The sequence below is a fragment of the Tachypleus tridentatus genome, chromosome 3, assembly GCF_004210375.1.
Source record: "Tachypleus tridentatus isolate NWPU-2018 chromosome 3, ASM421037v1, whole genome shotgun sequence".
Lineage (NCBI taxonomy): Eukaryota > Metazoa > Arthropoda > Merostomata > Xiphosura > Limulidae > Tachypleus > Tachypleus tridentatus.
This window is the reverse complement of record NC_134827.1, coordinates 58,173,671-58,190,393: the sequence shown is the minus strand read 5'-3', so window position 1 is coordinate 58,190,393 and position 16,723 is coordinate 58,173,671. Positions and strand designations below refer to the sequence as shown.

The window sequence follows — 16,723 nt, the reverse complement described above, 5'->3', positions numbered from 1 at the left end:
TTTGTATATTCATGCGTCTCACAATTGTACGTCAGTCAACACTAATTCGCTGCTATCTTTCCTTCGTATTCTCTCGCTACTAGTCACTACTTCATTGAGAGGAATGTATTAAGTGATTGGTTCTTCTCCTACGGGCTTCTATTGTACAAACTAATATAAGAGTGGAACTACGTTCAATTTCGTGGACTACTTCAGAACCTGAAGCAAGCAGTATACAAACGTAAATATAGATTAATTGACCAAAAATAGCCATAGATAATTATTTCTCTCTGCACTGTACGCTTTATATGTAGCTTTGTTTTCTAAGTGAAATAACACTGTTACTATGGGCACAGAGTATACTTATCTGAGTGATGTCGTGAACTGATGTAACATTGTCAGGTGAAAAAAACTTTCTATAAGAATAGTGATATTAAATTTAATTGTTTTCTCCTGAACTGGGAAATTATAACATGTTTGTATTATGCGGTACCAAATTAAGTAAATTAACCGTAATAAACAATAAAAACTTTCTTAAGATTCAGCGTGAAATTAAGGTACAATCAAACATAATATATACAAAGTTTCTCTTTGCAACTTCTTTCTTAAACCAGTCTTAGTAGGTAATGTATGATATTAATCAAAATAAGACCGATAATAAACATATTATAATACACTAGTATTTGCGATGAAGAACCCGTATAGTTACGGATACGTTTATTTTCGCATTTCATAAGCCATAATCTTATTTTTTATTTGTGTGTGTGGGGTAATTCTCCCAGTGTTCCAAGGCCTAAAATATACACCACATGTTATATTATATACGTAAATTCATATATATACACACACAGTGGTACCTCGGTCCTCGAACGACTCCCTTCTCGAAGAATTCAGTTTTCGAACATATTATTTGAAAAAAAAAAATGTCTCGGTTTTCGAACATAAACTCGGTTCTCGAACCAAGCTTGGCGTGGGCCGAAAATGGTTGAAGGGTCGTTCGGGTCATCAGACGGGTTATTTCGGGGGTTCGGGCTAAAATCTGCTGTGAACGTTCTCGTTTTTACTTCTTTCCAAATATTCTGATTAAATAAGCCATCATGGGATCAAAGAAGTATAATAAAAGTAGCAAACCAAAAAGAAAAGTTGTTAGAGCCACAATAGAGGTGAAAAAAAATCTCATAGCGAAGTATGAGAGTGGTGTTCGCGTGTTTAACCTTGCTACACAGTTTGGTATGGTGAAGTCTACAGTCTGCACCATACTGAAAAATAAAGAGTTCATCAAAGGAGCTGATATTGCAAAAGTAGTGACAGTGCTTACGAAACAAAGATCACAAACAGTGGAAGAGGTAGAAAAACTGTTATTGATTTGGGTAAACGAAAAACAGTTATCTGGTGATAGCATTTCTGAGACCATCATTTGTGAGAAAGCAAAGAAGTTACATGCTGACCTCCTGAAAAACACCGCTGGAACGAGTACTGATACAAGCGATGCCTTTAAGGCTAGTGGGGGATGGTTTGAAAAAGTTAGGAAGAGAAGTGGCATACACAGTGTGATGAGACATGGGGAGGGTGCCAGGCAGAAACAAACCTTATTAGACAAGTTTTTAGTGAGAAATAGGTCAAGTGAGTCTCAAGCAGGTTGTAGCGGTGCAAAGCGACAGAAAAGAGAAAGAACCCCAGAAGTAGAGTTACCTGACGTTTTTATGGAAGGTGACACCCCTTCCAAACAATAATAACCCTCTTACTCACCACCTTTCACTTATGCCATCAGCTCAAAACTAACTGCTCTCTTTCGAGTCATTGCTGAAACGTTTGCTTCCGGGAAATTTTTACTGAAAGAAAATGTATTTTTTTAAAAAACACGTGGAGCTTTGGTTCCGAAGCACAATAATAGATTTATCCATGGATGGTGGATCCGGAGGGGACAGGTGCCCCTTTTTCTTTCCAAAGTAGTAAAGTTTTCTTTTCCAAAGGCAAAAACTATAGCATAAAAGTATAGTGAAGTTTGTGACAACAGTGTGTAGAGTCTTAAAATACAAGTTGGGTTGAATTTAATAAGGTTTTTACCGGCTCGATTATTTTTTATTGGGATAATTGATAAATTGGACATCAGTTTGTATTTATTGAAAATGGTGAAGCTGGTGGGTTTTAAATTATCGAAATATAGAATTGTTTGTTTATAAGTTTTCTTCTGTCGAAAGACTTGGGGTGACTATTTTCCCACAAGTAGCTGAAGAGAGTAAAAGGCATTTGAAACTGAGATACTGTGTGTTCAAGCACTCAACTCCTGCCCCTTAGCTGATTCTCCATAGTTGCTGACTAGTTTGATATCTGCGTTTGGATCATGTCTGATAGATAGAATATCCTCAATGTTTTTGGGAGCTGTTACAACTTGATGGTAATGCAAAAATCTGGTAATGAGTAACATTTTTAGTTTTTTTAAGTTTGATTTTTAAGGTTTTGGTTTTAATTTGTGTATGTATGTGTATATATATATATAGTCACTGTCAAGCTTTTAAGAGTTTCATCTATTTCAAGGGCTTAACATGTCCTTGTGATTAGGATGCTCCTCTCGCAATCTGGGGGAGGGGTCACAGGTCGGAATTCCATCACAGAAAATGCTGTCCTTTTCTGCCGTAGGCTATCGTTTATAATTCGGGACAACTAACGCAGGTATCTTAGGTATAGTTTTGTTTATAATTTAAGAAAAAAAAATTTGATAAAAAAATTTTGTAATTATATTATTCAAAACTTCGCCTCTGTTTGGTTTGCCGACTTGATCACAAAGATGAACACTGATAATTAGTTAAGTGAGGATATCACTAGGGGTTCAGATGGGTGTGACTGTTTTTACACGCAATTATCCGTTTTCGAAACGCGCGAAGGACAAACAATCTAGATGTGAACTAAACATACTACCTCAGGGTATTCAAACATACACGGTACACGACGACTTCTTATATACCTGATGCTAATGTAATAGGCGGTTTTTATTGTTTCAGACTGAACATACACTAGACAGGAGTTCAGTCTGTTACCACACTTACAGAGTCTAATGGGTTATTGTTGTGTTAGAAGAAGTAGGCTAATAAATAACGAAACAAACGGCATTCTTGGCCTTAATGTGACCAAATTTGATAAGTGTAACCTGTAAGAAAACTATGCTTTCCTTTGTAAATGTGAACAGGGGCTTTGAAGCAATAGAATTGATATGTGTAATAGACGTTGCCATGGTGGCTATTCGTTACACATTGTATTTTCATATTATCGTATAAACACACATTATAGATGTGATAACTGTTTTGGAATTACACGTAACAGTGGCTTACCTTTTCTTCTCAACTTCTCATATCTTGAAGAATCTACATTATCTATGTCAAGGTCTCTTCGTGTGGTTGGATGGTAACAGTAACATCGTCTTGAAGTTAACGAGTCCATTAAAGCTACGTGTGGTTAATTGGGCTTTAATTTCAAATTATGTTTTAATTGGTTACTTCATATTTTGCGGTAATGTTGGAAATATTTATATTTTAAATAACTCGAAACAGCTTTCTCTTTTGGACCAGTTTAATAATGTGATGTTCCCTCATTACAGATGCTATTTCGAAAGCAACATCACGTTTCGACAGTTCGAAACTTGGACATCTGTGTCATCAGACGTACAATTATACGTTTCTCATCCCTGAGTTCAAGATCAGTGAAAGTGGTTGAATAAATGCAAACATTTTACTGTTTCGTAACACAGAAACAATCGATATCCAAAACTTTTGAAATATTGGATGCATCCTCAATGATCTTTAAATCTCCCCGCGAAAGATTTAAGCACTCAACTCAGTTGGTGAGACACTCGCTTTGCTCGAAAGAACTCAAATATATATTTTAAAACTTTATTACCATGTTAAAAAATGTTTCCCAAGTAATAGTTATTTCATGCCCTTGAGACAAGGGCTTGAGGACTAGTACTTTTGTAAGAGGGAGAAAGAATGTAGTAACTTGATTTGTTAAGATGTGTATTAACAGCAGTAATTAATGGGTCACTAGATAACTAGAGAAGACAAACCTAATAAATAATGTGTTAATCTTATGAATGGGACAGTGACTTGTTATAAAAACATAATGGTTCCTTGAGAAACACGTGTTGAGTCATTTTGAAAGGTGTCCTAATTATGTGATTCAGAATCATACAAATTGAAAACATACTTTGTTTCTTTTACATGAAGGCCCTTGTGGACTGTACAATACTAGAAAACGGATTTCAATTCAAATGGTGGGTAGAACACAAAGAGACCTTTGTGTAGCTTTGTGTTTAATTGCAAACAAACAAATCTTACTTGAGGACGGATGTTATTTTCATGAATTAAGGTATTTCTTTCTGTTATTTTTATGCAATATTTCCATCTCGCTGTCTTCAAAGCAGGTCATCTCAGACATTATTTAAAATGAATGACTTTGATTCTTGTTCTATGATAAACTAATAAAAGCAAACACGAATAACAGTAATCTATTACAATATTTTTCTCTACAAAAAGAAAATAACAATCGAGCAACCAAACGATCAGGAAAATTTCTAAATATGAAGAGAAGGAGTATTCATAATAATCAAAAGTCAGAGAAATTTCCAAACATGGAGGTGTATGGTAACAATTAAAGAGATTTCCAGAAATGGAGGGAGGAATTATTCAATAATAACTAGAGAAGCGCAGACATTTCCAAACATAGAGGTACGGGGTATTCAGTAATGACAAAACAGCCAGGCGTATTTTCAAGTATAGAAAGAAGAATTATTCAGTTATAACATAACAGACAAGGACATTTCCAAACACGGAGGAAGAGATTATTTAAGAAATAATTTCCTTGATTTACTAAAAATAAAGCAAATGTGAATTAATTCTGAAAAACATAAAGATTCATTATGAATGAGACGATAACTCACAATAAAAAAATATGTTGTCTTGCTATGAAAGAAAAGAAGACTTTTCGGAAGACTCATTAAGAGAGACAATGCCTTATTATAAAACTCATGTTAAAGTATTGTAAGAGATGTGTTAATTGTTATCGTCCAATAGCGATATCATGCTCAAGAATTTTGATGAACAAAACAATTTACTGAAATTTGACAAAATGCAAAGAAAATTTGAAAACAAGCATGTGTTTGTTTGGAATTAAGCACAAAATTATACAACTAACTATTTGTGTTTTGCCCACCACGGGTATCGGAACCACATGCTAGTGGTGTGAGTCCACAGGCATACCATTGTACCGTTGGGGGGTCACAACAAGCAAGTAAACAAAATTATTAATTCAAAATAGGCTTCTTCTTAAATTTCTGGTCCTTTGCATTGATATGATTAACTATTGTCAGATGTAAAAGATTACGGACTCTTGTTGATTCTGTTGTTGTTATTGTTTTAAATTAAGCATAAAGCTACACAATGAGCTATCTGTGCTCTGCCCACCACTGGTATCGAAACTCGGTTTTTAGCGTTTTTAGTCCGCATACATATAGCTGAGCCACTGATGGGGGGTGTTGATTCTACAATCTTCATGAATACCTTGTATTCTGCGTTTAGTTGTGGGAATGCTTTGACGCTTTGAGTCAATCTGATGTTGAAATTACCCAAAGACATTATCCTTCCATCTGAATGGCCTTCTTACAGGTTCCATCCTCTTATAAGACTTTAAATACTAAATGTTCTCACGACCCCGTCCCCTTAGAAATGTTACGTTTCTGAGTGCAATTTCGACAAATTTCATTTTTATGCAAAGCATTAATTACCTATGTTTCTTTTTCCCCACAATTTCAGTTACGTAAACAGAAACAAGTGTTGTTTATTTCAAACTAATGTTTAAACATTTGTTTTTATATTTGTTAGTGAATTTAGCAAAAAATACTTGAATGATATTTGCGCTCGCTGTCCCTAATTTTGAACTCATAGATTAGAGGGAAGGCTGTTAGTCAGCCACGACTACTCTTTTACCAACCAAGAGTGGATTTGGCCATAACATTATAATTTCCCCATGGCTGAAAGGCCAAGGTTGTTTGATGACGGGATTCAAATCTTTAGGCCGCAGATTGCGAGTCAAGTGCCCAAACCTTCACACTATTCCAGACTTTGTATAAAGGAAATAAATAATTTTCTCCACCCAGTCCATACCCATTAGTCCCTAATGGTGAAATGGAATTACGTCACGATAACAGCCATAAAGTTAGTAACTGTTTTGTTGCAAGTATAAAACAAAGACATCCATCAAGAGAGACTCTGTTTAATTTTATGTTAACACAAAAACTCTACCGAACTTAAAAGCTCAGCAAAGCTGCGAATAAAAAGAATGTACAGATGCAACTTAGACATCTTCGTACTAACTTCTATCCTAATACGAGAAGTAACACAATACACTTGCGCAATTACTCCAGATCCATCTGTCGGTAAGTATACGGACTTACAATGCTAAAATCCGAGGTTCAATTCCTCTTAGTGGAAAGAGTGTACATAACTCATTATGTTCCTCTGCACGACAACAACTCCACTATCTTCGTGACTCACGGTAATAATAATACTTCTTCCTACTTAATTATTTTCATTTCGACTCCCACAAAGAGTCGATTGATTAATTCCACCCACGTAGATTTTGTATGTGAATACGGGTTTTGAAAGATTCAACCCATTACAAATAGTTATAAACACAATTTTAAACATAATCATCACACTCACCACTGGAACCATTTGTCATGCTTGACAAATAGTATTTTGATCAACCAATACACCTCTTTACAAATATATCATATATATCCACAAAGCTATAAACCGTGACTATCTTTACTCATGTAACGTTGATCGTTTCAATATATTTGGTCAATTATCCAACATAATGCAGAGGAATATTAGTGTTTAGCAGTTAAAACACTAAGAACATCACACCAGATGTGAAGTAACAACACGCCAGCTTACTCTGTGTTTCAGTCAAAGTAGTTTACCACATCTACTTATTCTCTGTTTCAGTTACAGCTGTTTAAAAGGTCAGCTTGCTCTGTGTCACAGTTATAGATGTTTACTACGTCAGCTTACTCTAGGTCTTCGTCATAGCTGTCTACCACGTCAACATATTCTCTGTTTCAGTTACAGCTGTTTATCACATCAACTTATTCTCTGTTTCAGTTATAGCTGTTTCCCCGTCACCTAACTCTGTGTTTCAGTTTTTGCTGTTTACAACGTCAGTTTGTTTCAGTCATAGCTCTCTACCACATCAACTTATTCTATGTTTCAGTTATAGCTGTTTAAACGTCTGCTAACTCTGTATTTCAGTCATACCTCTTTAGTATCAGCTTACTGAACGTTTCAGTTATAGCTGTTTCTTACGTCAACTTACTGTTTATACGTTTCTATAGCTGTTTCTTACGTCAACTTACTCTATATTTCACTAACAGCTGTTTACCATGTCAGCTTACTCTATGTGTCAGTTACAGCTGTTTACTACGTTAGCTTACTCTATGTTTCAGTTATAGCTGTTTCTCACGTCAACTTACTCTGTTTCAGCTTACTTTGTGTTTCAGTCATAAATGTCTACCACGCCAGCTTACTCTATGTTTCAGTCATAGCTGTTTACTACGTTAGCTTACTCTATGTTTCAGTTATAGCTGTTTCTCACGTCAACTTACTCTATGTTTCAGCTTACTTTGTGTTTCAGTCATAAATGTCTACCACGTCAGCTTACTCTATGTTTCAGTTACAGCTGTTTCTCACGTCAACTTACTCTATGTTTCAGTTAGCTGTTTACTGTTTCTCACGTAGCTACTCTCTATGTTTCAGTTATAGCTGTTTCTCACGTCAACTTACTCTATGTTTCAGTTATAGCTGTTTCTCACGTCAACTTACTCTATGTTTCAGTTATAGCTGTTTACTCACGTTACTTACTCTATGTTTCAGTTATAGCTGTTTCTCACGTCAACTTACTCTATGTTTCAGTTATAGCTGTTTCTCACGTCAACTTACTCTATGTTTCAGTTCAAGGTGTACATAATGACAACAAAACATTCTAAGACACTTGAACTTCCTCCTGATGGCATCAAAACAAACATCCAGTGGCATGTTCTAAGTATTACTTGGTAACATTAATATGCATCCAATGGCATGTTCTGACCGTCTCCATACTGTAGTCACATTACTCACCTATCTGAAGACACTAACATGTACTTTCGACCAAAAGTAATATGGTCATAGCAAGAATTTTATGGTAAAATTATATTCCTTAAGTTATATTCATGTCTTATGGCTAAAACTGTATTTTTTTTCTCAGATGTAGTTGTGTTATTTGAGCAAATACAATAACTTTGTCTTCCAGTGTCAAAGCTTTGAGGCTTCCCTAAGCCTATGAAAGGTGACGAAAGTTCTGTTTAAGTGCAACGTTTTAATCACATACCTCATAATTGATTTATTTTGGAATTCATCACAGAAGATGTAAACAACAAAAACTGATTTTAAATGTAATTTTCACTCTTATTTTAATCTTATTAAAGTTCTGATTTGAAGGAATGCGAAAAAATGCACAAATACGATTTTTAAAGGTCGTTGTGGATTAAATATTTTAGTGCACACTAAATAACACGCAGTGCTCGTAACTACCTGGCAATGGAATATTTCTCTAGCTGCTTCAGAAAAAGAATTTCAAGATTAAACTGAGGCTAAATTACAAAGACACTAAATCTAAACGGAAAAACAAGCCAAGCTGAAAGTATAAAAATAACCAAGCCTAAGGCCCGGCATGGCCAAGCGCGTTAAGGCGTGTGCTTCGTAATCCGAGGGTTGCGGGTTCGCGCACGAGTCGCGCCAAACATGCTCGCCCTCCCAGCCGTGGGGGCGTTATAAGGTGACGGTCAATCCCACTTTTCGTTGGTAAAAGAGCAGCCCAAGAGTTGGCGGTGGGTGGTGATGACTAGCTGCCTTCCCTCTAGTCTTACACTGCTAAATTAGGGACGGCTAGCACAGATAGCCCTCGAGTAGCTTTGTGCGAAATTCCAAACAAACAAATAAACAAACAAAATAAACTAAGCCTAAAATACGAAAACCAGTCAAGCTAGAGGTACAAAAGCAAGAGAATCTCAATCACTAGGTGTAAAAAAATGAAAAATAACAAAGTAACATATATTCAAAAATGTAATTTATAGAAAACTTACAATCTTTATTATCTTTACTGCTAGATTATTCAACGTTATCTGAACTGCTACACCTTCATACACCGGATACAGCGACCTTATCTACCACTAAAGAAATTGATCTACTGCGGGATGGGTTAGTTATGTATTAGTTTTATTCTCAGTTTTGGAAACAACGGATAACACACAATTTGGCAACTAATTAAAATTCTATTTTTTGTTTCGTTTGAAAAGTATTTAAACATTTGACTGAATACAAAAGATCTGTTGATTTTTCTGATTTTTTGTGTCTGTTTGTTTTGTATAGATGTGGATGGTCTGACAAATGAAGTTGGAACCCCACGTCCCTCAGAGGACATCTTTTTTTTTTCCATCGCAGTGACCTCTGGTGGGTCTTCAATTATTATCTCATTCTTTCTCTTCCGCTGACTCTTCAACCTCAGGGACATCTGGTCTCTCATTTGGACTCTGTGATCTAACAATGTTGTTGTTGATATTGTTGTATTTAATCTTCTGTTAAATTATTGTAAAAACTAACAAAACATTCCTTAAGAAAATTCAGTGGCTTTTTCGCACCTTTTCTCCAGTAAAATTAATCACACACTGCTAGAATGTCATGTTTAATATGGTAAGCTTCATGGGATATCAAGCTGTTGTTGAGACGATTAGCTTAATCTAAAGACACAGCGACCCGAAATATTTCAAAACACTGGTCGTAAATAAAATACAAATCTCCAAAAGAAGTTACTATTTTCAACACAGAATAAACCATATTTCGTCTGTTAGTAAAATGGCGCTTTATTTTTGATATTTCTTATTCTACTTAGTGTAACAGACCAGGATTCACTGACCGAATCGAATGCAGACATTTTTAACTGAGTGATTAGGTTAATATGAAAATTTAGGTTTCAGTTTTCTTTAAGATACAGACTCGTTTCCTGAAGCCCCGCCAGAACAGCGATAAGTCTACGGCTTTATAACGTTAATATCAAGGGTTCTATTACTCTTTGTGAGCTCAGTAAATAACCCAATTTAACTATGTTGTAAGAAAACTACACACACTTCCTGAATGAATTTGTAATTGTTTTCCAAATTACACTTAAAATGCAACCTCTTTACGATCGATAGAACTATATACAATTTACCAAAGACACACAGTTAAGCCTAGTATAATTGTAATGCATGTACGATATTTATGAGGGATTTTAACTCGTTTTGTAGCTCACTATATAATAACCTAAATTAATTTAGGTGTGAATAATACTGAGGAATTTTGAATAGATGAAAATGAGGTCCACAGTGACTACGTCACAGATTATGTTTTCAATTTTATTTTTGGTAAAATACACGAAATCAGAAAAAAATTGATATAATACAGTTAATTTCACCAACACAAATAAGCAATCATAAAAACATTTATTCTGTCACAGAAATAAAAAAATGGCATAAAGAAACATTTGTTATCGAAAATACAAAACAAAATTAGGATCGCCATCTGCCGATAAGTAATATACACTTCTGTAATTTCACAGGTAATTTCAAATGGGAACATTTAACACTTAAAAATAGCTCTCTTTACTTGGAGAAAATTTATAAATTTTCAAATAATTTGAATTTTAAAACTGATGTTTCTTGCTTCTAATTTTGAAATATTTATTTTACACAAATCATTCTCAGTTTAGAACAAAACGACGAATAAATACTTACCATAACCAATGGGCTACTCTTTTACTAAATAATAGTAGGATTGATCGTTACATTATAATGCCCCCACCTCTGAAAGGGCGAACATGTTTTGTGTGACAGAGATTAGAACCCGCGACCCTCAGATTACGAGTCGAATACCTAAACTACCGTATACATTTATACACGTGATATTATTATAAAAAATATCAACAGCTCTAACTTTATTCACTGTCTGAAGTATTTTTCTTTGCGATGTATTTAGATTTAAATTTATTTTGGCAATTAGTTTTTCCGTGTCAGAATTGTTTGGTTATAATTACGTTTAACTTCTTTGGTTCATCAAAACACTAAACATTTGTCATGCTCCACATTTTGTGGTGTAGTACAACAAGTATCATGTGTTTTCTACTGAGCAGATCTGAGCTTGTTTTAATACCAATATGTTCTCAAGTATAAAGTCAAGTTTGTCCTTGTAAAATAAAAGAAAGAATTTATTAGAATTAGGGACTTTTCATAATTGTTTAGTTTCTTACATTTCCTAAAGTTGTAAGTTAATCTAAGCCTTCAGCCACAGTAGTATTTAACTTAACGTGATTTTCACTTAACTTTGGTCGAACCATTATTATTTTCTAGGGAAGTAACGTTCACCTTTAAAAAGGTTTTATTAAAGAATTTTGGAAGAGTTGACTTGTGCTTTAATTATAAATTACTTAACATTGCTTTGCTGAAGTTAATAGTGCTGCATTTGTGATTTATAATGGTTTTACTAATCTTCATTGAATAACATTTATGTTTTAACTTTTAAGAAGATGGGCATTTGTTTGTTTGTTTTCATTTTTAGTGACAGTACAATTTACAGAGTAGAGGAAACACGTAACTAATGAGAATTCAATCAAAGTTTAACAATAATCGTGCATGTTCGACGCACCCAGTTGCCCTTGTTTTTTATGTTTTTATTTTGTGATTGTATTATTGTTTGTTTCTGTGAATATACATTTTTATCTTAGTAGTTCTTTAGACTTCATGTGGAGACCTAAGAGATGCTCAGTCACACTATGTAACCAAGTATATCACATATATCTAGTCAGTAGGCCTAACTGACTACTCAGTAGAATAAAACACTCTACGGAAAAAGCCTTAGGGGTCATAAGAGTGACTGTCAAATTTCATTATACGATTAGTCTATGATTCGGCGGAGGGTGAATACGGTATAATTGATGCCTTCTTTCTAATCTTCCTGGCCTGGAATCACCGGGTGATTAAGGCACTCAACTCGTAATCCGAGGGTCACAGGTTCGAATTCCCGTCACACCAAAACATGCTCGCCCTTTCAGCCGTGGACTCGTTATAATGTGACCGTCAATCTCTCAATGTTTTGTTAAAAGAGTAGTCCAAGAGTTCGCGATGGGTGGTAATATCAGACGAGCTGCTCTTCCTCTAGGATTTCCGATGACTCTAGATAAAGATTTCAAAGTTTTCATAAAGATCAAATATTTATAATGTTTTATATACTTAAAATCATAAATGAATATTAAAGGTTTTGAATGTTCTAAATATTCATTCAAATTTTCTCTCAATAGCCACCCTTTCTGTGCAAACAGTGAAAGAATGTAAAGATGCAACTGTTCCTTTTCTCTTTATACTACACATATGAGGTTGAACTAGGTAGTGGATGTTCCCTCCCCCTCAAACACAATTTGTGTTTTACTTCTGCTAGTACTTAAAAAACAATAAACGCCCTAGCATTCTACATTAATGAACCACCACATTCGAGTCGAAGTACTTGGGTTGCCCCCGCTGGTACAGCGGTATGTCTTCGGATTTACAACGCTAAAATCAGGGGTTCGATTCCCCTCAGTGGGCTGAGCAGATCGCCCTTTGTGGCTTTGCTATACGAAAACCACCACACCTGGTACTGGGTATTTGTTTAAGGGGCTAAATTTTTTTCATTTATGTACTTATCTTATAAAGAAAATGTACAACCAGATATTGTTCACAACAAAGCAATTGTCCCCACTGTGGTGTAATGAAACAATACATACAATCAGACACTATTGACAGCAAATGATTTACCTCCATTGCTTGCTTTAGTCTCCACTGGAGTTCTTCATTTTCCATCGATAATCGAGACTTTGACTTAACTTCTTTCTGAAACTCTTCCTTCAGCTGTATACTTTCACTTCTTAACTGTCTGCAAGTTGAAATATGAAAGTCAAACTTAGTCATACAACAGTTACTATCTAACGATTTTCTTGAACAAAGCAAAACAGATCTAGTTTGTTCTTTGTACAAGTTAATCTTATTTTATTATTATTTTCATGACATATATTGTCAGAAATAATATCTGACAACTGATGGATTATAAACCAGGTACAAATTATTTTAGTATAGAACTATTTATGGTATGTCAGACAGCTGAAAATTCCCAGTTTTGAGCTAATGCTTAAATTAAGGAATTTTCAGTGATGGGACAAATATCATATCTTAATGTATAATGTATAGTTTCAGAGCAAAACCTGTTTTATATTGGTGGCTGTGTTAAAATCGTTTCATGTTTCTGCAGATATAGTTTTATTAAAAACAAATAACCTCCACATGCATGCATTACAAAATTTGATCCTTAAAGATGTGGTGTTTACATACTCTGTAACAACATAACAAGTCTAGATAGTTGTTTGATTCTAATAATGAGCTGTCATGTTTACATAGTTCATAGTAACATGTTTATAATCAAAGTCATTGGTGGAATAAGTGTTCTATTTCTATACACACTTTTACAAAACACGTTTTGAACTGTGTTATACTCGATTAAATTATGATTAGTTCTTTTATCAGATTAGACAGTCTTTGACAAGATGAGATGAAATATAGTAATTTGAGTCTGTACTATTAACAACTAATAAGTCAAGTTTACGATCTTATGTTTACTCATGAACAACTTAAGTGATTAAGTCATAAATATAGTTAACAGTAATTTTACAGAAGTCACGAGAGTAATCATTGAAATGGCACTCTCTGTTGTAATCATTAATTTTACACTGTCTGTTGTAATCATTAAAATGTCACTATCTGCTGAGCTGTCGTAATAATTGATCTCAGAACCTGTCTACAGTAAAAGTTGCTGTTGTTTTATTTTAGAATTAATTTGTGATTTTATGTTTAATAAATATTTTACTTTTAAGATTTCTATATTTTACTTTCAGTATTGTCAAATTATAGAAGAACATGGTTAAACTATAGTCTAAGAGAGATACTGAAAAAGTAAATTAAAATTATCGAATTATTTCATTGAAACTAAAAGTAATTCATAGATTACTTAAGACAATTAGCTAATTAGAAACACTCATTGTTCTAAAAAAACAAAAGTTAAACCCATAATAGACTAAATCAATGACACTCTCATGGGATATCTTAAGCCTCATTATGACATTATGTTGGATGAAATGAGGATAAAATAAATCATATCACAGACGTTAACACTGCTGTTTCCCTCATTATGTTAAACAATTAGATACAAAAAGTAACTTAATCTAAACTGGATATATTCTTAATGGATTATAATTGAAACAAATACACATAGTTATGATTAATTCACTTGTGTCAAGGAAAATGTAGTTCACTACAGAGTTACAGTAAATGAATAACAACAGTTGGCACCAGCTTTTTTGTGTCAAGGAGAAAGCAATAAAACGTAATATCAAATTAAAATCTCAAAAGGTTCTTACAAATAATTGTTGTTTTAATTTAATTTTTAACAATAACTGTACAAGCAATAACGATATCAATGCAAATAAACTTGGAATTAAATCAGGAGAATGAGAAGACACTCCTTAATTATGATTGTGGTGTTTGCTGTTTGGTCATACGTTTACAGTTAACCTGTAAACTGGTAATCGTATTTGATCACAACTTCAAATGATTTAGTTCACTTTGGACTTAGCAGTAGTCTAGTTGCTGGAACTCCTATTACCTCTCAGTTCGAACTTTCTCGTCCAACATCGCTTGTAAATCTTCGTTTCTGGCCTTTAACTTCTGAATTTCTTTTCTTGCTGATGGTAACTCATTCAACTAGTGATTTAAATAAAAAACAAACTTTAATTTGAAATATATACAAATAAATTTGTTTACATATTCTATAATAATGTAACAATTCTAAAAGATGGCTCTTTGATCCTAACAATGTGATAGTGTGTTTAACAACATATATATAGTCTCGAATAATGTAACAAGTCTATACGGCTCACTGATGCTAACAATATGTTGTTTTTATTTGACTATACTTAAATAGGTAATAAATCTACATAGCCATTTGATTGTAATGAATAACTATCTTGCTTAGCTATGTTTATAATATTATTATAATAAGTCTAGATCACTATTTGATCCTGACCATGTGAAACTGTGTCACTTAAAACAATACAATAATGTAGTATAGCTGTCTATATTTCTTTTTTTTTTGAGATACTTAAACCCTAAATAAATATTGCAACAAAAAACAATAAAAAAAAAGTAAAATAACCTCTTCCTGCATTTCCAGGTTTTCTTTACGAAGGCGATGTACGTCTCCAACCTTGAATTCAAGCACAGTTTTAAAACTTTCGACTTCTTGTTCAAGATACCAATTCTGATCAAGAATCCTCTGCAAAGAAAATGTATTCCTTTTATTTCAACACGTATAACTAATGGCATGTTTGATGATGTAGTTTTACTCACACAGATGTGTTTTTATTTTGGACGAGCAATTAGCCCTTTTGTAGCTTTGTGCAAATATTCATAAAAAAACAGACAAACAAACAAACATTGTAGTTTCTTCTCTCATATCTTTATATGTAAGTAATAATATAATCATCCACGATTTAGTGTGATTTATTTTTTGTTTTAAACATAATAAAACTCACTAATGATATTAACATATCACACCAGATTAAACATTAAATACAATATTAAAAATTTAAGTGTATTCTATAGATAAATCCACTGACTTTATTTGAGTGTTTTTTGTTTGTGTTTTTTAGTAGAGGTATAAAATCATTAATATACACAGGTATTAAAATTATTCCATTATTTAGTGTGGACAAAATGAATATTTTAGCAAACATTAGCTTGTCACATCAGAAAATTTCTAGAATTGTATCTCTTTCATAAAATTACTCCACTAGAGGGCATTAAAATAATGAAGTAAAAAAATAATATCATTACTGGGTAGCTGCTTGACCAAGTTAAGCGACAATGAGTCTCATCTATCAGGCTTCGTTGTTAAAACTCAATACCGATGAAGTTTACCTATTTCTAAAGTCCTGGATTTGGTTATAAACAATTTCAGTTTATAATGACAAATGCAACATATTGGAGAATGAAATGGTAATCATTCTTAAAAAACAAAACAAAACACACTTACCAGTAATATACAAGTTGATTTTCGAAAATTATATATTTTATTTATGCCATGTTGCTTATAAGACTTTCTTAAGAAAACAAGTTTAAAATAGAAAAGTTAATAATATGGAATATCTTTTATTTAAAGAAAACAGAAAATTAAGCCATAGAAATATTTTTGACAAACTTACTTCAAAGTAGGAAAGTTGAAATAATTTTAGTATTGTTTCCACAAAATTGGTAATCAGTTGAAAAAAAAACATCCAGACAAAATTTTGTAAATGAATTTTCTAATTTTATGAAGTAAAGTTGTATATTATCATTATTATTATTGGTTTAATACTGTAGTTGTTTAAAGATGTTTTTCTAAAGTGTCTATCTCATTTCTCAACCTATATTTGCTATTCTACTCAATGAGCTAGTTGCGATCTGCCCACCACAGGTGATGAATTTTAGTGTTATAAGCCTGCAAAATTATCACTGAACCACTGAAGGCCCTATTCTAGTAGTCAGATACCAGTCAGAGATCAT

The 16,723-nt window shown here is 33.4% G+C and overlaps 1 protein-coding gene across 1 annotated transcript in view; it reads right to left on the bottom strand.

Moving 5' to 3' along the window:
- Positions 1–2,512: 2,512 nt before the first annotated feature.
- LOC143245881 (uncharacterized) overlaps positions 2,513–16,723 on the bottom strand; it is a 31,695-nt gene continuing 17,484 nt past the window's right edge. The window contains exons 8-11 of the mRNA XM_076492134.1: positions 15,336–15,455; positions 14,787–14,884; positions 12,890–13,007; positions 2,513–2,620 (exon numbers count right to left, since the gene is read on the bottom strand). Of these exons, the coding sequence (XP_076348249.1) occupies positions 2,513–2,620; positions 12,890–13,007; positions 14,787–14,884; positions 15,336–15,455 (444 nt within the window). The remainder of the gene's footprint in view (positions 2,621–12,889; positions 13,008–14,786; positions 14,885–15,335; positions 15,456–16,723) is intronic.